General features: G+C 41.4%; 1 protein-coding gene across 23 annotated transcripts in view; it reads right to left on the reverse strand.

Annotated features, from left to right (window-relative positions):
* CADPS2 (calcium dependent secretion activator 2) overlaps window positions 1-20,748 on the reverse strand; it is a 585,486-nt gene that overhangs the window by 399,540 nt on the left and 165,198 nt on the right. For 22 of the 23 annotated variants that reach the window (XM_073328224.1, XM_073328216.1, XM_073328214.1 and 19 more), the window contains exon 3: window positions 7,872-8,204. The exons of the other annotated variant lie outside the window; for it this stretch is intronic. In XM_073328224.1, the coding sequence (XP_073184325.1) occupies window positions 7,872-8,204 (333 nt within the window). The remainder of the gene's footprint in view (window positions 1-7,871; window positions 8,205-20,748) is intronic. 23 annotated transcript variants of the gene reach the window in all.

Raw genomic sequence — 20,748 nt, forward strand, 5'->3', positions numbered from 1 at the left:
TGATTTTACAGGGGGGATTTCTTTATTTCTATTTACTTCTATTTTTTATTAAAAGTCTTCTTGTAAAACACTGAATGCTTTTTCATTATTCTCAGATCCAAGGGTTTGGGTCTGTGGTCACCTATGCAAATTGGTGAGGCTTTTTATCCAACATTTCCCAGGAAAGGGGGGGGGTGCAAGTGTTGGGAGGATTGTTCATTGTTCTTAAGATCCAAGGGTCTGGGTCTGTAGTCACCTAGGCAAATTGGTGAGGCTTTTTACCAAACCTTGTCCAGGAAGTGGGGTGCAAGGTTTTGGGAAGTATTTTGGGGGGAAGGACGCGTCCAAACAGCTCTTCCCCAGTAACCAGTATTAGTTTGGTGGTGGTAGCGGCCAGTCCAAGGATAACGGGTGTAATATTTTGTACCTTGGGGAAGTTTTGACCTAAGCTGGTAAAGATAAGCTTAGGAGGTTTTTCATGCAGGTCCCCACATCTGTACCCTAGAGTTCAGAGTGGGGGAGGAACCTTGACAGCAATTAACCCCCGCAACACCTTTCCCTGATTCTTTTCTTTTGTAACTGTGCAGTCTTGAATAAAGTTCACATTTAAATGCCAACCTAACATAGCTTAAAAAGGTAATAATTATTCTTTCATCTTTTAAAACTGCATTTCATTATGTTTTGCATTTTTTCTGAGTTAAAATAACTCATGTAAATTTGGGGGGTAATTAGAAATAAGTATCTAAGGTTAAACCTATTGCAGCCCATAAAATCTTCCTTTTGTTACTATTCTAATGAATTCATATTTTAAAATATGTGAACTTTTTTATATTATTTCATAATATTTAATCAATGTTTGACCAGTCAACCATTTTTGGACCAGTCAAATGCCCAGTCCTAGTGGGGAGGTAAAAAAAATACTATATATTCCCACTGGAAGCTGACCTTGGAATTCTAAAAAGTTGTCACTGGTAAACTATATTCTATTAAAAGAGACTACTTCATCTAATATTTTTGCCCCCTATTGTTACAAGAAACACCTATGATCTTTAGAAGTGAGAGATTAGAGATTTTTTTTTGGTATTTTATCAGTTAGTAGTGTAGTTTTAGCTACATATAATCATTTTCACAAGTTCCTTGTGTAGTCAGTTTCCCTCATTGCTTGTGTAGGTGTTTCATAGCAAAAGAGAAGATAAACATCTTTAAAAATAGGAAAATGTGATTGTAAATTGGCAGAAGGAATTAGCGGGCAGGTGCAATATTGGAAAGAACTCTTTCTGAAACACGAGATTTCAAACTGGTAATGTTCATTTGAAACACTAAATATGCACCAAAACCCCCAAGTCCTGAAAGCAGTCACAGAAACACCAATAAAATAATCATAAAAGCTACGCTGACTAAGAGTTTGGATTTTTTTGTGTGTGTTTTGTTAAATTAAGCAGATTATTCCCCTTCTCAACACATACTTAGGAGCAGACTCCCAAGTCCAACTCACAAGCACGGGTGCCATCTTTGTACCCTCCCACTTCTGAGCTACTCTTGGGGCTGAAATGGCACCTGACCATAGGTGCTGGAACTAGGGGTACTGTAGGTGCTGCCGCACCTCCTGCCTTGCGGTGGTTTCTATCATATTCAGGGTTTACAGTTTGGTTCAATGGCTCTCAGCACGCCCACTAAACAAATTGTTCCAGCAGCCCTGCATCTGATGTAACCTAGGTAGCACAGGTTATAGCATCCTATTGCAGGGTGCCTATGGGCAGCAACACTACTGAGAATCATCACAGAACATGGCATTACAGGCCCATCCTCTCTCACCCTATCATGCCCCTTGTGCAGGGGACCTGTAGTGGCGGCATGTGCACAGCAGGCTACAGAGGTCCTATGCATTGAACTGAGGTATTCTCTCCTGGCTGGCTGCTGGGATGCCCTGGAATGCCACTGCAGCAATATACAAGGGCTATTAAGCTAGGGTGAAATTTTCACCCCAGATCTCCCATGCCTCATTCATCCTGTACAAAAATGTAGCATGAAAGATAAAAGGAGTCAACAGGGGGAAAAACAGAAACAAATATATGAGGGGGGAAAGGGGGACTTATAGATGAGAAAAGGAAGACAAAAAATGAGACACAGGAGACTGAAAAGTTAAGGAACAAAGATAGGCAAAAGAGAAAAGAAGGGTGAGAAGACAGTTCAGGAAACACAGCAGGTAAAAATATGACACATTGTTATATCGAAAGTTTGTTGCCAAACTACTGCAATAAAACACACATTCCTGGCTGATATCGATGTCAGGGGACATGCTTATGTGGGACAAGGGGGCTCAGCAGCTCTGCTCATAAATGGGAAATGTGCACAGGATCCTAATGTCTTTACAAACAGGAGAAAAGAGAACTTGCTCTGATTGACGGAGCATGTTCGTTGTAGTGGCTTTGGTGTATAGCAAATACAGACCCAGACACCATACCGGCATCTCTGAAAACTACTATCTTATTCTCCAGGATCTCAGCATTCATGTTTTTAAAATTAAGTCTCTAGCTGTTATGGCTGCAAAGAAACCTCAAAACTCTTAAGAGAGTATAACTGAAGCAAAGATGTTAATGATTTCATTCCTCTTGATAGCAAGGCGCGGAGGGTATTACAGATCTGCACAATTCCCTGAGACTGACATCTCATTTTGGTGCCACACATGGGTGGTATTTGGGAGATGCTACAGCTCCCCTCCACAAAAAGCCAAACCCAACAGTCTCGCAGAGCCCATGTGCATACGCAAGCCACACCAAGAGGCGCTCAGGCTCAAACAGCTAATAAAGACAAGCGTCACACACAATTATATTTTTACTATCTGCGCAATTTACTGTAAGCAGCATCACATTTTGAAGACTCAAGCTGAACATATTTTGTGGACAGAGCTTAGAAGAATCTCACAGCCTCGCCTCCTATTCTCCCCAGTTCAAACCCTGGCTTCAGTGTGTATTTGTTAATTCTTAACAGACCATAACTCGGCTCTTGCAAGTTTAAAATGTTCTAAAATGGAGGAAATTGCATCAGTTATATCAACATTTTTCAGAGGGGAGGAAAAGGACCATTTGGTTGAGGGCTGTGAAGCAGAGGACCATATGGAAAGAGAAACAAAGCATCAATTTTACCTCCTACACGTGAACCAACTGGTCCTCTGAAATACCCGATGCACTTCAATCCCCTCTCCCTTTCAAACTGGCAGTGGAGGTCCTCTTCTTCCCCCCTGAGGAAAAGGGGAATTGGCGAGGAGGCAGAACTGAGTTAGAAGACACAGAGAGGCAAAACTTCCCCTTCTCCTGTCAGGTACTCCTGCTACTTCATCTACTGCAGGGAAAGCTGAGGGCCCAACATATTCCACAGCCATATTCCTTCTCCCATTTTTCCCACCTCAACTTGCGATGGCTGGTGAGTTTCACTTTACCCGTCAGTGAGAAGCAGCATCCCTAGAGATGCTGAACTCCCCTGAACAAGGATGAGAAGGAGGAAGCTCCATTTTTGAGGAGGTGGGGCACAATACTGCAGGCAACCAGTAGTGGCGCTGCTGGAAGCCTGCAGCAAAGCAAAGAGAACAGCTGCTTTCTGTACTCCTGCCTAACACAGGCAGCTGCTGCAAAACTTGCAGAGGATCTGCATGGGAGACAGTGAACAGAGGTTGGTAGGCAGCACTACTTACTGTTACCCACATCAATGGGCCTGACAACTAGCAGCTTAACTGTAGGACAGTTTTCCCCTCAAAGATATATTCTGTAGCCTGGTGTTTCCAAAGGGACTGGAAGTACAAAAAGGAGGACAAATAACTTACAACTCTCTGCACAAATTGTAATTATACAGATTTGTGAGAGTGATGGTTGTTTTTCACAAAGGATGAATAAACTCACTCAGGATTTCATTTCAGACTCCAAATCTGTCAGAAGCAGAAACCAGAAGCTGACTCATCAAAACCTCTATCAAAAATTCAGTTTTAACATCTGTTTGGTTTCTCACCTCTCTGGCTGTTTCCTCTCCTCCTGGATAGTATTGATTGTCACTATCTGTAAATCTAAAAAGTCATGGCTAAGGGAAATAAAAGAACATGGAGTGGGGATAGGCATGTAAACAGTAGGTGCTGTCTGGAATGTAATTTTGCTTTACTTTAATTTTTCACTTTACTTTTGCTCCCATTCTGTGAATACCCTGAAAATACAGGGAAGTAGAAAACAAATAACACTTCTTAGCTATATTGGGATGTGAGGGCTTTCTCGGTCAAAAACTACCATTAAATACATAAGGAACAGGTCACTAGCTGCCTGTGGTACACTTGCTGTGAAAACTGAAATTTATGATATTAGACTATGGAATAATCTCCCAAAGAGAGAAGCGGAAACCTAACTGCTTGAACTGGACCGCACAAAGCATTACACAAAGTATGCTGCTTGGAACAATCCTGTACTGTCAGGAGGATGAACTGGATCAATGTGGCTCAACAGGTGGGCTGCCACCTGGAAGCAGTCACCAGGAGATATCCTATGGGTTGCACTCCCCTGGTTAAAGGCAACGAAATCCTTGGAAAACTACGAACAATAGTGAAAGTGGTCAGGAATGGGTTTGAAGTAGTTCTCTCCTTCACCACTCCTTCTGGCTTGCTGTGTGTTGCTTCAATCCTCTACCCAAACTGGCAATTGCTCTGTTCCTCACCCCCGAATGGGTACCCACAATGGCTTGGCTCTGGGACAGGTAAAGAAGTGCTCCAAGGAGGCGTAGTAGGATTCCCAACCTGCAGAACTCAGCACTGTGCAGGTAAGGAGGAGGGGAAAGTCCCATTCCACTCCATAGCACCAGCTCCCCATACCAGAAGTTCACAGCACTAGGACTGTGGAATATGATCAGTATTTTTAGTCATTTTGCAGGTCACAGACCAAAAATGGACTGAAAACCACTGGACTCGATAGAGCTGGAAAACCTCTATTAGCCTAACTTCCATAATTCTATCAAAATTCCTCCACTAAATCAAAGGAATGCCTTTGGGCATAACCATTAGGTTGTGCTAGCGCAACTATTTTCAGTTTCTAACAACCAAAATCCACTCTTCATAGCTCTACAGACATATTCGTCCCTGTTACGACAGTATAAATCCATAGCAATATCATTTACTTCAGTAGAGGTACTCTGGATTTAATAAACGTAATGGCAGAATTTGGCTGTCTACAAGGAAAAGGAAAGTGGGACCTAAAAACATCAGGAGCCACCTAGGAAAAGAAAGTGGAAATGAAAATAAAATGCAATTCTAATAGTCTTTAAAGACTATTTCTACAGGGTCTCTATTACAGCTATGGCTGTCTATTTGTAGAATAATAGAACTGATTTATTAACATTTTATGTGATGTTAAATATCCCTTTTGCAAAACATTTTCTACCTTTGCTTGTGATCTTCATGCCCTCAGAAGTCAGTCCCATGCAACTTCCCCATGTGAATTGGGGAGAATGTCACAAAGCTAGTTGTCCTCTGGTGGGTACATGCATGGAGGAGGAAAAGACCAAGGGAAGAAGGATGGGGAGGGGGCAAAGAGGACAAATACAATTATGGAATAATTTCAACCTCTTTTCACTTAAACCTCTATTTCCTGAGAAGTAATTTTATTTTATGGACAAGCAGCTGGAACTGAAAATGAGACACCCTCAATATAGCCAGAATACAAACATTAGAGTGTTCCATCCGAGAGAAAAGCTGAGAGTGTGAGAGTCACTCAACACTGCAAATGTTTCAGTGACAGGAACAATTTTGTTGTATAATTTTATGTCAATCCACTGTGCAAATTTAGTAGTCAATAAAATTCAGGATTTCTCATTTCCCCATGTGCTGATATGGTCCTGTTGGTGTACACTGGCCTGCCACATACAGCATGGGGGAAAAAAAGTCTGAAGCACAGTCTAGTCCCATGGTTCTCAACCAGGATGTGTGTACCCCTGGGGGTACACAGACATCTTCCGGGGGGCACGGCCACCCATCTAGGTATTTGCCTAGTTTTATCATAGGCTACATAAAAAGCACTCATGCAGTCAGTACAAACTAAAATTTTATACAGACAAAACAAGAGACTGAGCAATTTTTCAGTAATAGTGTGATGTATTTTGTACACTTGTATTTTTATGTCTGATTTTGTAAGCAAGTAGTTTTTAAGTGAGATGTAGCTTGGGGGTAAGCAAGACAAATCAGACTCCTGAAAGGGGTACAGCAGTCTGGAAAGGTTAAGAACCACTGGTCTAGTCGTTGACGTATAGGCCTAGGACTCAGGTGATCTGGGTTCAGTTCCCAGCTCTACCTCAACTTGCTGTGTGACCTTTGGCAAGCAGACATCTGTGTTTCAGTTTTTCCTAATGGCATAATTATATCCAGTTAAAAGTGAGCTTCTAAGTGTTCATTCATTAATAATAGCAAAGTGCTTGGTGATCATTGGATGGAAGGTCTCCAGAAGTGTTATTTTATGGAGTTTAATCTGACCACTCCTGAAATTATACAATTATCTGGATTTGTATTGATTGCACTGTATAAATACCTACTGATCTGTTCCATTAAGGTTAAGCGCAGTGATGTGAAAAAATAAAAACTTGTGCACAAATAAAAAGCACAAAAAAAAAGTGCTTAGCCTAAACAACGAAGTGCAAAACAGCCAAAAATATGTAGGAAAGTCATATGGAAAAGTTAGATAATGGGATGCCTTTTAAGGATTTAACTTTTCTTGATGTTATAAACAAATAATTTGGACAAGGTATCAATACAGCCACCATCATTTTTTGCATTAAAAGGTCAAGTAATGGCGAATTTACAGTCACACCATTGTTAAGACAAGATCAGCCAGCTACGTAAGTAAATAAGTTTAATTAATTTATATTTACTTTGGTAGTGGTGGTGGTTGCAGTGAGATAGCTGATGTCTTATGAAGGAACAGATTTAGTAATTACAGTACTTTTTCATTCTAAAATAGTTCTATGATGCTTTTGAGAAAAATAGCAAGGTTATAGCTACAAGAACATTTTAGCAGTCTACAGGTTTTATGGCAATACATTCTATATTACAGTAGAACCCTGTTTATCTGACGCTCCATTATCCAGTTCTTGTGTTAACCAAACAACCAGTGCATGCAAATTCAGAAGCAGGTAATCTCTCCTGTAGCCGCTAGATGGTGCTGCAGCCTCACACTCTTCCATTCGCCAGTTTATCCGATTTTTTATTATCGGATATGGCCCAGGTCCCAATTAGATCGGACAAACAGGGTTCTGCTGTACTAGTAGGTTGTTTATTTTGTAATTGATTTAGATCAAATCCTGATTAAACTGTCTTTGCTCTGGTTCTATTAATGGTTTGGGGAGAATCATTCTTCTTCCACAGTGCAGAACAGCAAAGAAGATGCTAACTCAGCTCATTGGAGTTAGTAGCAAGAAGGCCACCAAGCTCCAATGCACACAAAATTTCATTATAGGGTCAGCGTAGTTACATTCCCATTCACTATGCTCCTTGCCCACCTAGCCTCAAATTCCTCCCCCTTGCCCGCATTTCCCATGCTGCCATGGAGAGGCCATTATTAAAAATATATCAACCATACCATGTTCTACCATCACCCAAATCACTGCAGCAGCAAGATTTTAAAATGTATCAATAGATTTTTGGATCATTAATGATTTTTCTTTTTAATAAAGAAGCCACTCTAAAGCTACCATGCGCAGGGTGTAGTCTCCTTGTGAGGCCTCTCTGTAGACATGGGATGCCATACAATAGAACTACATGATTCTGCTGTGATTAGGGTCTGCTGCACTGATGGAGGGTGTGGAGACAAGATTTGGCATTTCGGGTGCAAAGGCTTTGAATGCTACAGAACTGAGCAAGACCAATTACTTACTTGGCAGGCATTATACATCAACTGGTGTTCCAATTTTTTGATCCCTAGAATCTGTTGAAACATTTCATACAGCTGTTCTTTGCTCAGAATAAGTTCTGATACAGCACTTAATGCCATCCTATTGGGCTGTTTGCACAAGTCCTCTTCTCCCTTGCATATGGCATCATATTTGGCTATCCAAGAGCTTAACACTGTCTCTTTGCTTAATCCATCAATTTCTGGCAAACTTCGGACCCTTTTTTCTATATTTTTCTTAAAAACATCTCTAAAGTCATTTGCAGAGCATCCTCCACTGTGAACCATTCTGGCAACTCGGTCACTCTTGAGAAAAACCTTTTAAAACAAAAAACAAAAAAAACACAGTTAGGTATGGGCATAAAAATTGAATACCCTAGTGTATAGAAATTACAGACTAGCATTGTGCTACTATGAAAAATGGCTTTATAATGTAAATTACACATGCAAAAATTGTTACGTTTATCATAAAGAAATGTATTTTTTACAAGTTAATGGCTTCAATTAATAAAAGAACCCAACAACCTTATATGAAACTCTACACAGAATTACTATAGACAAATTACATTCTTCTGAATGTGCAAAAAGTTAATTTAAAACTGTTATCTACAAGACTTCCTCTTTCCTCTATGGCCATAAGGGAAATCTAAAATGAACTGTAAATATTTATGAAAATATACAGTCTCCCAACATCTATGGTTCATGTTGGCAGGGGGAGTCTAAAATGATCAATTCCTCCTGAAGATAAATATATTTAAGTGAGACTTTTTTTTTTTTTAAGTCCATTATTTTTTGAAACACCATTGGAGGAAAATGCAGCCCTCAGCAAATTTTGCAACAGTATAGACTCAATAGTAGGATGGAAGTGGAACAACAGTGTTATAAGAGTTGAGATTGAGCGGAGCAGGTGCTTCACAGAATCATAGAAATGTAGGTTTGGAAGGGACTTCGAGAAGTCATCTAGTCCAGCCCCCTGAGTAAACCTAGACCATGCCTGATGGATGTTTGTCCAACCTGCTCTTAAAAACCTCCAGTGATGGGGATCCAACAACCACACTTAGAAACCTATGCCTGTGCTTAACTATCTTTATAGTGAGAAAGTTTTTCTAATATCTAACCTAAATCTCCCTTGCTACAGATTACCCCCATTATTTCTTGTCCTACCTTCAATGGACAAGGGAAATAACTGATCATTGTTCCGTTTACAATAGCCCTTAACATATTTGAAGACTAATCAGATCCCTCCTCAGTCTTCTTTTCTCAAAACCAAACGTGAGCTGTTTTTTTAACCTTTCCTCATAGGTCAAGTTTTTCTAAACCTTTTATCTCCTCTGGATTCACTCCAATTTCTCCACATCTTTCCTAAAGTGGGGCACCCAGAATTGGAAATAGTACTCTAGGTGAGACCTCACCAACGCCAAGTAGAGCAGGACAATAACCTCCTGTGTCTTACATACAACAGTCCTGTTAATATGCCACAGAATATTAGCCTTTTTTGAAATTGCATCACACTGGCGACTCATCCTCAATTTGTACTCCACTACAACCCACAGATCCTTTTCATTAGTATTACCTCCTAGCCAATTATTCCCCATTCTGTAGCTGTGCATCTGATTTCTCCTTCCTAAGTACAGTACTTGTAGTTATCATTATTGAATTCAGGCCAATTCTCCAATTTGTCAAGGTCATTTTGAATTTTAATCCTGTCTCCAAAAGTGCTTCCAACACCTCTTGGCTTGGTGTCACTTACCAATTTTATAAGCACACTCTTCACTCTACTATCCAAGTCACTAATGAAAATATTGAATAGTTACGACCCAAGACAGACTCCTGCATGATCCCACTAGAGACGCCCTCCCATTTGACAATGAATCATTGATAATTACACTGAGTACAGTCTTTCAACCTGTTGTTCATCCACTTTACAGTAATTTAATCTAGACTGAATTTCTCTGTGTTGCTTATGAGAACGTCATGTGGGATGTGTCTAAAATCAAGATACATCATGTCTACTGCTTCCCCCCATCCACTAAGTCAATAACCTGTGAAACAGGAAATTAGGTTGGTTTGGCATGATTTGTTCTTCACAGGTCCATGCTGGTTATTCCTCATAAACCTGTTATGCTCTAGGTATTTACAAAGTGATTGTTTAATAATTTGTTCCAGTTATCTTCCCAGATAACAATAAGAAGTCCAAGGATCAGAGAAAACCATGAGGTGGGCAAGTAACAATACTGAAGGGAATAAGATGATCAGTGCTAACACAGGATGGTTGGGAGTACCAGAAGAGAGAACAGTGGAGTTAATGTTGCATAAACTTAGGTGACATACTGCAAGATTCTCTGTTTAAAAGTCCAACACATTAGAAGATACGAGGCCAATATAAGGTAACTGCAAAAACAAATATTAGTAAATAATTAATGAAGTTTTATTAGTGTTGTATAAGTTTTTAAAATTTAAATAAACGGTATTCATACATTCCTCTAAGCCACTTCTTATGTATGGAATTAATCTGAATGGCTACTTTTGTTCAGCTCTTTAGAAACTCTCTTTAAGACTTATTTCTACCACCATGTCTGCAAGAAATTGTCCCACTAATAACTGTAACACACAGGAAAAGAGGCATTCAGACATAGCTGATATCTAAGAAAAAAAAGAAAATGCATACATTTTGATTGTACCCCTCTCCTCCACCTTTTGAACATAGTTTGCCTACGTAGGCTGGAAGCTTTTTAAAGGACAAACTGTCTTTCAGTGTGTTTGGACAGCACCTAGCACATTGTGAGCACTATCAGAATACAAATGAAAGATGACAACAACATACAGGGTATGTCTACACTTCAAGCTGGGGTTGTAATTCCCAGCTCAAGTTAGTACACTAACAACAGAGTGAAACTGCAGCAGCGCAAGTAGCAGGAAGGGTTAGCCGCCTCAAGTATGTACCCATCTGAGATGTCTGGAAGGTACTCCAGGCGGCTGGCCCCTCCTGCCACTCATGCTGCTCCAGCTACACTCTAATTTAGTATGCTAGATCAATCAGAACTAGTGCGGGTATGTCTCCTTGAATCACATCCCCAACTCAAAGTGTAGACATGCCTGCTGTTATTAGAGATTCCACCTTCCTCCACATGCACGAGGACAGTGCATCTATCCAACAACTTAAAAACATTATTTCTTGGGCTGTCGATTAATCGCAGTTAACTCACGCGATTAACTCAAAAAAAATTAATTGTGATTAAAAAAAGGAATCGTGATTAATCGCACTGTTAAAACAACAGAATACCAAATGAAATTTATTAAATATTTTTGGATGTTTTTCTACTTTTTCAAATATATTGATTTGTATTACAACACAGAATACAAAGTGTACTCTGCTCACTTTATATTATTTTTACTACAAATATTTGCACTGAAAAAAATAACAAAAGAAACAGTATTTTTCAATTCGCATCATACGAGTACTATAGTGCAATCTCTATCGTGAAAATGTAACTTCCAAATGTAGATTTTTGTTTGTTACATAACTTCACTCAAAAACAAAACAATGTAAAACTTTTGAGCCTACAAGTCTTCTCAGTCCTACTTCTTGTTCAGCCAAATACTAAGACAAACAAGTTTGTTTACATTTACGGGAGATACTGCTGACTGCTTCTTATTTACAGTGTCACCTGAAAGTGAGAACACGCGTTTGCATGGCACTTTTGTAGCCAGCGTTGCAAGGTATTTACGGGCCAGATATGCTCAACACCTTTGTATGCCCCTTCATGCTTCGGTCACCTTTCCAGAGGTCATGTTGGTGATGCTCATTAAAAAAATAATGCATTAATTAAATTTGTGACTTGAACTCGTTGGGGGAGAATTATATGTCTCCTGTTCTGTTTTACCTGCATTCTGCCATATATTTCATGTTATAGTAGTCTTGGATGATGACCCAGCACATGTTCATTTTAAGAACGCTTTCACTGCAGATTTGACAAAATGCAAAGAAGGTACCAATGTGAGATTTCTAAGTATAGATACAGCACTCGACCCAAGGTTTAAGAATCTGAATTTCAAAATCTGAGAGGGATGACAATGTGAAGGATGCTTTCAGAAGTCTTAAAAGAGCAACACTCCAACGCAGAAACTACAGAACCCGAACCACAAAAAAAGAAAATCAACCTTCTGCTGGTGGCATCTGACTCAGATGATGAAAATGAGCGTGCGTTGGTCTGCTCTGCTTTGGATCATCATCGAGCAGAACCCGTCATCAGCATGGATGCATGACTTCTGGAATGGAGGTTGAAGCATGAAGGGACATATGAATCTTTAGCGCATCTGGCGCGTAAATATCTTGCATCACCAGCTACAACAGTACCATGCAAACTCCTGTTCTCACTTTCAGGTGACACTATAAATAAGAAGCAGTCAGCAGTATCTCCCGTAAATGTAAACAAACCTGTGTTAGCATTTGGCTGAACAAGAAGTAGGACTGAGTGGACTTGTAGGCTCTAAAGTTTACATTTTTTGTTTTTGAATTCCGTTATTTTTTGCACATAAGTCTACATGTGTAAGTTCAACTTTCATTACAAAGAGATTGCACTACAGTACTTGTATTACATTAATTGAAATATACTATTTATTTTGTTTTTTACAGTGCAAATATTTGTAAATCAAAAATAAATATAAAGTGAGCACCGTACACTTTGTATTCTGTGTTGTAATTGAAATTAATATATTTGAAAATGTAAAATGTAAAAAACATCCAAAATATTTAAATAAACGGTATTCTGTTATTGTTTAACAATGCGATTAATCGTGATTAATTTTTTCAATAGCTTGACAGCCGTAATTATTTCATACCATGTGCAAAATAAAAATTTGGACTGTACATGTCAACAAAGAAGAGTGAAAAAAGAAACAGAGAAGGCCAAGCAGGATGTGTTAGGGAGGTGTTGATGCTCAGTGATTTGAGCAACTTCTACAATATATTTTAAAGATTAATTTAATTATTTAACCTTCCAAATGTCATAATGACCCTTACTGTCTTGTAACCTGTAGATTATCTGGGACTAAAAGAGCCATGATCAAAACTTGGGTTAAAAGATTTTTTTCCTATACCTAAGGATTACATTTTTGATTAAACGGGTTATCTGTTTAATCACTTCTTTTATAGCTATCGATATATATCAGATGCGTTTCCTAGTGCATAAAACTAGGAGCTGGCATGGGCATAGATGATTTACTAGTTTAATTTCCTCAACACATTGTTCAAAAGAAAAATTAGAATCTAATTTCAGAACAAAACATATGGTCAGAAATTCCCTGATGCAGTGAACTTTACTAACACAAATTGGTGCAAGTGCATTCTGTTGTTTTCTTGTTAAAATACTTTGCAATTAAAACTACAGATGTTCCCAAACTTACGCAATCGTTCCATTCCGGAAAGCCTTGCGTAACTCGAATTTTGCATAAGTCAGAAACATATACCTGAACATTATGCAAAACCAAAAAGAAAAAAAAACCCTCCTATTTCTAGCTGACGGAACTTTCTCCATAAATGCAAATTTGCATAAATCGGGTCTTGCATAACCCGGGGACTGTCTGTATGTAATTTATTTCTTACAGCATCCTCAGTGAAAACAAAGTAGTCAAATGATTATTTAAGAAACTAAGAAGGGCTCATGTAGCTTATGCTCCACTTTCTCTCTTTTGTATTCTGTATCACAACAATAGATCTTCCACCACACTAGCATGCAGGGCTTACAAAATAGATTCAGACACAGATGGACTAGTGACATACCATGAATCAATCTTATCAAAGGTTTCATATCACTGTTTACTTCCAATGCAGCTAAGTACAACTAATGAAAAAAATTGGTAGATCATCATACTCTTCACGCTATCCCCTCCTTTGCCTGTCTTGTCTACTTAGACCCTATACTCTTTGGGGAAGGAACTATCCCTTTCTCCTCTCTTTGCACAGCACCTAACTCAACAGAGCCCCTAGGAATAAGAAGAAGAAGAAATGGGGGGGGAGGGGAATGGTGCAAAATATTTTACCATGTTATTCCATACAATTTCATAACCCCAATGTTTTGTTTTATTATAACATTTTGAGATGACATTTTCTGAAGCATTTGAAAAGTCAAACAACACCTTTTTGATCAAATATTGGCTTGCAAATTCTCAATGCATGTCAATTGTTTCTAGAAGCATCATAGGCTGGTAAATGAATCAGGAACTTCCAAATTCCATTCTCATTTCTGCCACTGAGTGGCCTTAATTATGCCTACTAATTCACTGTAGTACTTTGCAAACGTTATTAGTAATGCCTCACAATGTTTGTTATGTTGGGTGAAATTTCACTGAAGCTGGGGGGGTGCAATAGCTACCCCTTCTTCAGGATAAATGTGAGGAGCAGTTAAGCTCCTTTTCGAGTAAGATAGACAAGCAAGAGCCATGACCAAAACCACATGCAAGGTGGGTCAGAAACTGAACTATTTGGGTGTAGGGGGTTTGCTGGGTATTGTTTGGTGGAACTGTGTGAGAGACAGAAGTAGCAGAAACACCACAGAAGTAGACAGAAAGCCACCAACAGCCAGCAAAACATTTGTAACATGACACTGAGAGAAAGATAAGAGAGAAAGTGTGCACTTTTTGGGTAGAGTGTGGTTTGGAAAAAGAGGCTTGGAATATTGAGCAAGGAATCCATCTTGTGTTCGATTCCTACTGTGTTCAGGGAAACAGGACTTGGTACGTTCTTATAAATAAACAAGATTATCTCAAAGAAATACATGACTATTATCAATTTCTCCTCCCAATTAAAATAACCCAACAGACTCCAAATACTGGATAACTGTTTGGGTCAAAAGGAGTAGCAGTATCACTGCCCACATTTTGCAGCTACAAAACTGGTGATCAGAGATGTTAAGTGACTTGTCTAAAATCACACAGCAAGTCAGTCTCAAAACCAGGATCAGAACTCCAGATTTCCTGACTCCAAGTCTCAAGTTTAAATACCTAGCCAAGTGGGATAATTTGGAGTGAACTCATGAATCCTGTTTGATATTATGAAGTTATTACGAAAGCAGATGTATCATGAAGCCCTTTTGTCAGTGTGTATCCACCATGAGCAGGAAGGGTTACATCACGTCTCTGCCAAACCAGGGACAAGGCAGGGGGCGGGAAGTGAATACTTAGAACTCAATAACCATCTATTCAAGGTAAAGTACCCTGAGACAGTGGGGCTGCTTGAGTTTGGAGAAGATACTTCCTCTTGCTGCATGAAGGGAGGGGGAGAATGGAGAGCAGTGGAAAGTTATCAGAAAAGGACAAAGACAGGCGAGCAAAACAAAAATTTATAAAAGGACTCACAGAGAAACACAAAGGAAGTTTGAGCAGGAGTGGGGAAGTGGATGGACTGGCTAAGGTTAGACCTAGGGAGAACGGCTCCATGTGACAGAAGGGAAGTAATGCAGCTGCAGGGGAAGGATCCTCCATCTCAAAGACGACCCAGACCCCAGCCCAAAGAACACTCTGCAATGGTGAGGAAACGTGCCTTGGGGTTATTACTTTTGTATAGATCTGTGTACATCTTGCTTGATTAAGTAAAGAGCAATGTGGCCTACCATATGGCTCCTTGAAGAGGTAAACCAAAAGGTTTGGGTGGAGTTCTGGGAGAGGGTATATTTAAACTACAAGGGAATTCTGAGGGACCAGCACTCAGCCCAGGGGCTAGGCAGCTTGGCCACAAGGTTATAGCTCCGAGAAGGGGATGATAGACAGAAAATGTGCCTTGGGGCCACAAAATATGGACAGTCCTGGGCTGAGTTCAGACTCCAGTGGCCTAAAACACATGGGATCCAGTGGCTCGGTCCCCTCCCAGCAGTCTGGTGAGCCACTGCCAGCAGGGATCCTGACCAGATCTATGACACCAAGTCACTTGGAGACAATGAGAAGGTAAGTGACTTGCCTAAGGTCACTGACATACTGGACTAAGCAAAGACCTGGAAGTCAGGAGATCTGAATTCTAATCCTGGTTTTGAGACTTACGCTCTGTCATACTTTGAGCAAGACACACGGGGTGTGATTTTCAAAAGATGGTATGTATCTGCACCTCCCACTGACTTCAACAAAATTTTCGGGTACTCAGAAGGTCTGTAAATCAAGCCATTAGCCTCTTGCTTTTAGTTGCTCTAGCTGCAAAAGGGGATTCTACTACTACTTAGGTACCTCAGAAGTATACTGTGAAGATTAATGCTTGCATAAATGTTTTTATAGTACTTTGAGTTTATGAAGCACCTTGGAAATTTTATTATACAGTCTGGAGGAGAAAAGAACAATTGCACAGGGAAAAGCAAACATCCCTCCCTTTAATCTAGCTTTGATGTCTTCCATAGAGCCCAGGGCTCTCCCACGCAGCAGATCGAAGGTAAACCTTTGGCTAGACAAAGAGGATACTCCTCCACTGTTCACAACATCTGGGGCATATGATTTGAGTCCATGATTTCAGGTTAAATAAAAGAGCAGGTCAACCATTCATGTAGCACTTTCCTTGGCTTCTGCAACAGGCTATATTTTTCTATCTGTAAACTTCCAGAGCAGTTTGTAAATCCTGGATTCTCTAGCAGACTGTTGGAATGCTTTGCTGTGACCTTCACTCACTGATCTGCTTGAGACTGGAGCAATAGTGCAATTCATGGTGCCATCATTCAGCAAGATTTTGTCACATTCGTGTTGGGTGAGACAGCAAGGAGTTGTGATAACTGCAAAAACACTGTTTTTCAGTCATATGATACAACGTAAGTTTTCAGCAACAGAGTGCATTTTATACTCCTGAGGGCATTCTGAGCCAAAAAAATTAAAAATTCTGTGCCAAAAAAAAAATCTGCACACAATATTTTAAAATTCTGCAAATTGTATTTGTCAAATAAATGTGGAGGCTCCAGCATGGCATTGGGGAGCACAGGCCACTGGCTGCAAAAAGATGGGAGATCACTGTGCCGCTCCCCCCCGGGACACGGACTCAGCAGTGAGGCTACACTCTACCCTGACACAGTGCAAGGACCGGGCCTGCCCCAGAAACACCCCGGGGACTGCCCCTCCATGCCAGGTGCACTAGGTGTGGGCAGGCAGGCTCAGCAAGACAGGATCCAAGTGTGTAGGGGGTTAGTGTGAGGAGAGCCATGTGTGGGTTGAGAGGTTTGTGTGTGTGGCAAACTGGGTGCAGGCAGCTCAGTCAGGGGTATGGGGGTGGATCTGGATGCACAGGGGCTTGTTGCGGGAGGGTTCTGGGTGCAACAGTAATGGGACTCTGCAGGAGGGTGAAGGTGGTTGGGGTTCAGCGGGGGGGTCTGGGTGTGGGGGGCGATAGAGCTCAGCGGGGGTCTGGGTTTGGGGGGCTTAGTGTGGAAGGGATCCAGGTGCAGCTGGTTGCAACTCTGTGGGGTGAGGGTGCAGGTGGCTTGTTCAGGTGGTCCGGGTACAGGAGGAGTGGGGGTCATTGTGGGGAGGTTCTCAGTGTGGGGGTGAGGCTTGGCAGGAATGAGGGGATCTGGATGCATGGGGGCTGGGAGGATGGGGGAGCAGATCCCTGTACAGGGATCCCTCCCCCTGCAGCTGAAGAGCAATGGGTGCAGGAAGTGGCATGGGGAGTTTGCAGAGCTTCCTGCAGCCGAGGGAGAAATCTGGGGGTGAGTCGAACTCAGCCCCAGGTATGTTGTAGGGGAAGAGGAAGTCTCATCCTCCCCAGCCCAGCCGGGGACTAGCAGCTGAACATGCCGCAGGGTAGGAGCCACCAGCTGGGTCTTCCCCAGTCCCGCCCCCTGCTCCACATTGATTTACCTCTCTGCCGGCTGCCCTGGACACCAGAAACATGCTGCAGGGGAGGGTCACATGAACGCTCTTGTGGCTTCCCTTTGCTTCCCTGTCAGAAAGTCATTTTTCTGTGGGGAAGCAAAGAAATCTGCGGGGGACAAAATTCTGCCTATGTGCAGTTGTGCAGAATTCCCCCAGGAGTAAAACGTTTAAAAGTAGTACATTAATAAAATCTGCTTTGGAGCTTGTCCCTATGCTTTATAAAGCATGTTGACTATAGATTAACTCAAAATTATTTTCTATCAATCAAATTAAACAAAGGTAAACATGCTTATGCAGTAAAAAAGAATATATCAACTTTTGAAATGTTAATTGTATGAAAATTTAATAGGGAAAGGAAGATGCATCAACACCCTATCCTCTAAAATCACCTTTACTATAAGTTGTATTTATATTACAACACAAAATATTTCAAGGTATTTAATTCAGCAAATACATGACACATTATTAGAGTGGATTACAAAGATGTTACAAAGACACGAAACTTCAGGGTACAATTTGCACACCATCGAAAGTTCATATGTATCTACTGAGAAGGAACTGATCTGACTTCTTTAATGCCTCCATCCAGCCTCAGGATAGACTCTTAATGAATGATAATTTCCCTATAGAAGTCATTGAAAATAAATAAATCACAACATCCTTAATATAAACAGCTTATCACATACTTTGGAGAAAACCGTCTTAAGATAAAAATGAATAAAAAACCAGGAACATTCATACATAAAGGCTATATTTACAAAATATTATGTTTGTGACAGAAAAACTACAAAGGAAGGGAATTTCACAGTTAAGAGTGAAATATACCATATGTACTATAAATATGACAATGCAATGCATTAAAAAGACATTAAGAGATTCTTGTTCCTTGTATTGAAGGCATATGATTCATTTCACTTTAAATGCAAAATTCCATGCTTTCTATTGTGTTTGTTGCGGTTTTTCTCCTGAAACTTATAGCGCCTGTTAAGTTTTTGTGCCTGGATTTCCTTGCTTAAAAAAAATTTCATGAAATCTTATAGTAAACCCCGCTGTCCGAAGGATGTTGTGCTGCAGTGAAGTTAGACAGCACTGACATCGTAGCTGGAATGGTTCCATTACTCCATCTATCACCATTCCACAGTACCCAAGCCACTCTTCAGGGAGCCTCCTGGCTGAATTTCTGCACTCCCGTGGTCTGGGTTCATACTTTACTCATCTCTACAAGGTATAGACTTTAGATCTCATTGCATACACTTTCTTGCCAGCACCCATTTCCATAGCCATTGTTATAAGCACCCCAGTCCTTCACTTTCATTCCTGCAGACTAGGGCATACATGAAACCCAATCCTCTCCCTAAATCAGGTTGTTCATTTTGATAATTAGTGCATTGGTTTAAAGAATGTGTTTAACAGTAAGTTTACAGAAGATTTTTCCCCCTATTGTTCTTGTATTTAAAACTAGGCTTAGTTCTAACTAGCTAAACTACATAACCTAGCCTTAGCAAGGTAGCTACCAGGGCTTGGAGATAAGAAACATTCATGGATTAATCTAAGTGAAACACGGAAACCTCAGTGGTAGTGCTTTACCAGTATACCAGCTAGCACTCCTAATGTGGATGCAGCTACACCAGCAAAGCTGTACCAGTACAGTAAAACCACCCTCCAGGAGCAATGGGTGAAGACAAAGGATCAGTTTATTTCTATGGAACACTGCACTAGATGGGTCAGCCAGTAGTAGCCTTTTAAGATACCTTCTGCCTGTTCAGGTTGGGGCATAGAACTTTGTTGTGAAAGATTTCTTGTTCTATACCAAAACATTTTTCACTTCCCCAGAACAATCCCAGTCTACCATATTTACCCACTCAGCATATAGGCTGTCAGACTGAAGTCAGTGGGACAGTGGAGACCTAACATGGACCTCATCCACAGACATAAAAACCCCACATGACCGCTGGTGTCAAAGCATCTGATGCCGGGGAGATCAGAGTGCCTGGCTGGCATATAGGATGCAATCGGAACAGACTGATGACAAGAGGCCAGCTTCCTTTCCTGAGGAGCTCTCCTGACTTTGTGTAAGCAGGGGAATGGTCCCGCTATTGTGGGGAACTTTCCTGGCTTCTGCACTACCCTGGTGAAGTGGGCTAGCAGAAGGATCTGAGTCCTTGCTCCCACTTCCTTTACCCAGAGGCCTCCCTGTCCTCAAGGGCAGCCTTACCACTTTCCTGTCTGGCAGAGTCCTTGTAACCCCAACAAGGCTGGGCCCAGGATTCCTGGGGGGCTCGACCTCCAACCTTGCTGTGGTCACCTAGGACAGGGGCTAGGGTGTCCCCACTCTGGGGTACTCTCTGTGCACTGAACACTTCCCTGAACCACTGATCATTACATACAATTTAAAGCAAATATTCTCTTTTTAAGTTAATTGCTAATTAAATTAATGGTAAGGAAAAATGGGAAAGGTTAAAGGAAAACAGACCACCCCGCTCAGTGGCAGGCAACATCACAAACAGTGTTTCTGTAATGTCAGGGCAATTCACAGTCTGTCCCTTGTAAGTCCCAGGCCTTCTTCTCAGGCCCTGGCTGTGCTGCAGGGATGCTGCGGGTTGGACACTTGCTCTGGTGGTGGCCACACACTTCTGGGCTTTGGGTGGTGGGACCCTTCTTCCCAGCGTCAGCCCCCCATCGGGTTAAAATCCCCTCCCAGTCTGGCATGCAAGAGCCCTTGGCTGGGGGGGGGTCTTTCTGCGCTCGACCTTTTGCCCAGGATCCCCCCTTGGCTGGCCCCAGTTGCTCACCACACCTGGCTCTAGCTCCAGCTCCACTCTGCCTCAGCACTGATGATGCTACTGGCTCTGCCTCCAGCCCCTTGGGCTGCTTCTCTGGCCCCTCTGTCTCTGTGGCTGCAGCTCTGCTCCCAGCACAGGATCTGCTCCCTGGGCTGCATCTCTGGCCCCTCTGGATCTGGCACAGTTCTGCTCCCCAGCTCAGCTTGGGCCCCTGCTCTCTCCTTAGCTCTGCCCCACTC

The sequence above is a fragment of the Lepidochelys kempii genome, chromosome 1, assembly GCF_965140265.1.
Source record: "Lepidochelys kempii isolate rLepKem1 chromosome 1, rLepKem1.hap2, whole genome shotgun sequence".
Taxonomy (NCBI): Eukaryota; Metazoa; Chordata; order Testudines; family Cheloniidae; genus Lepidochelys; species Lepidochelys kempii.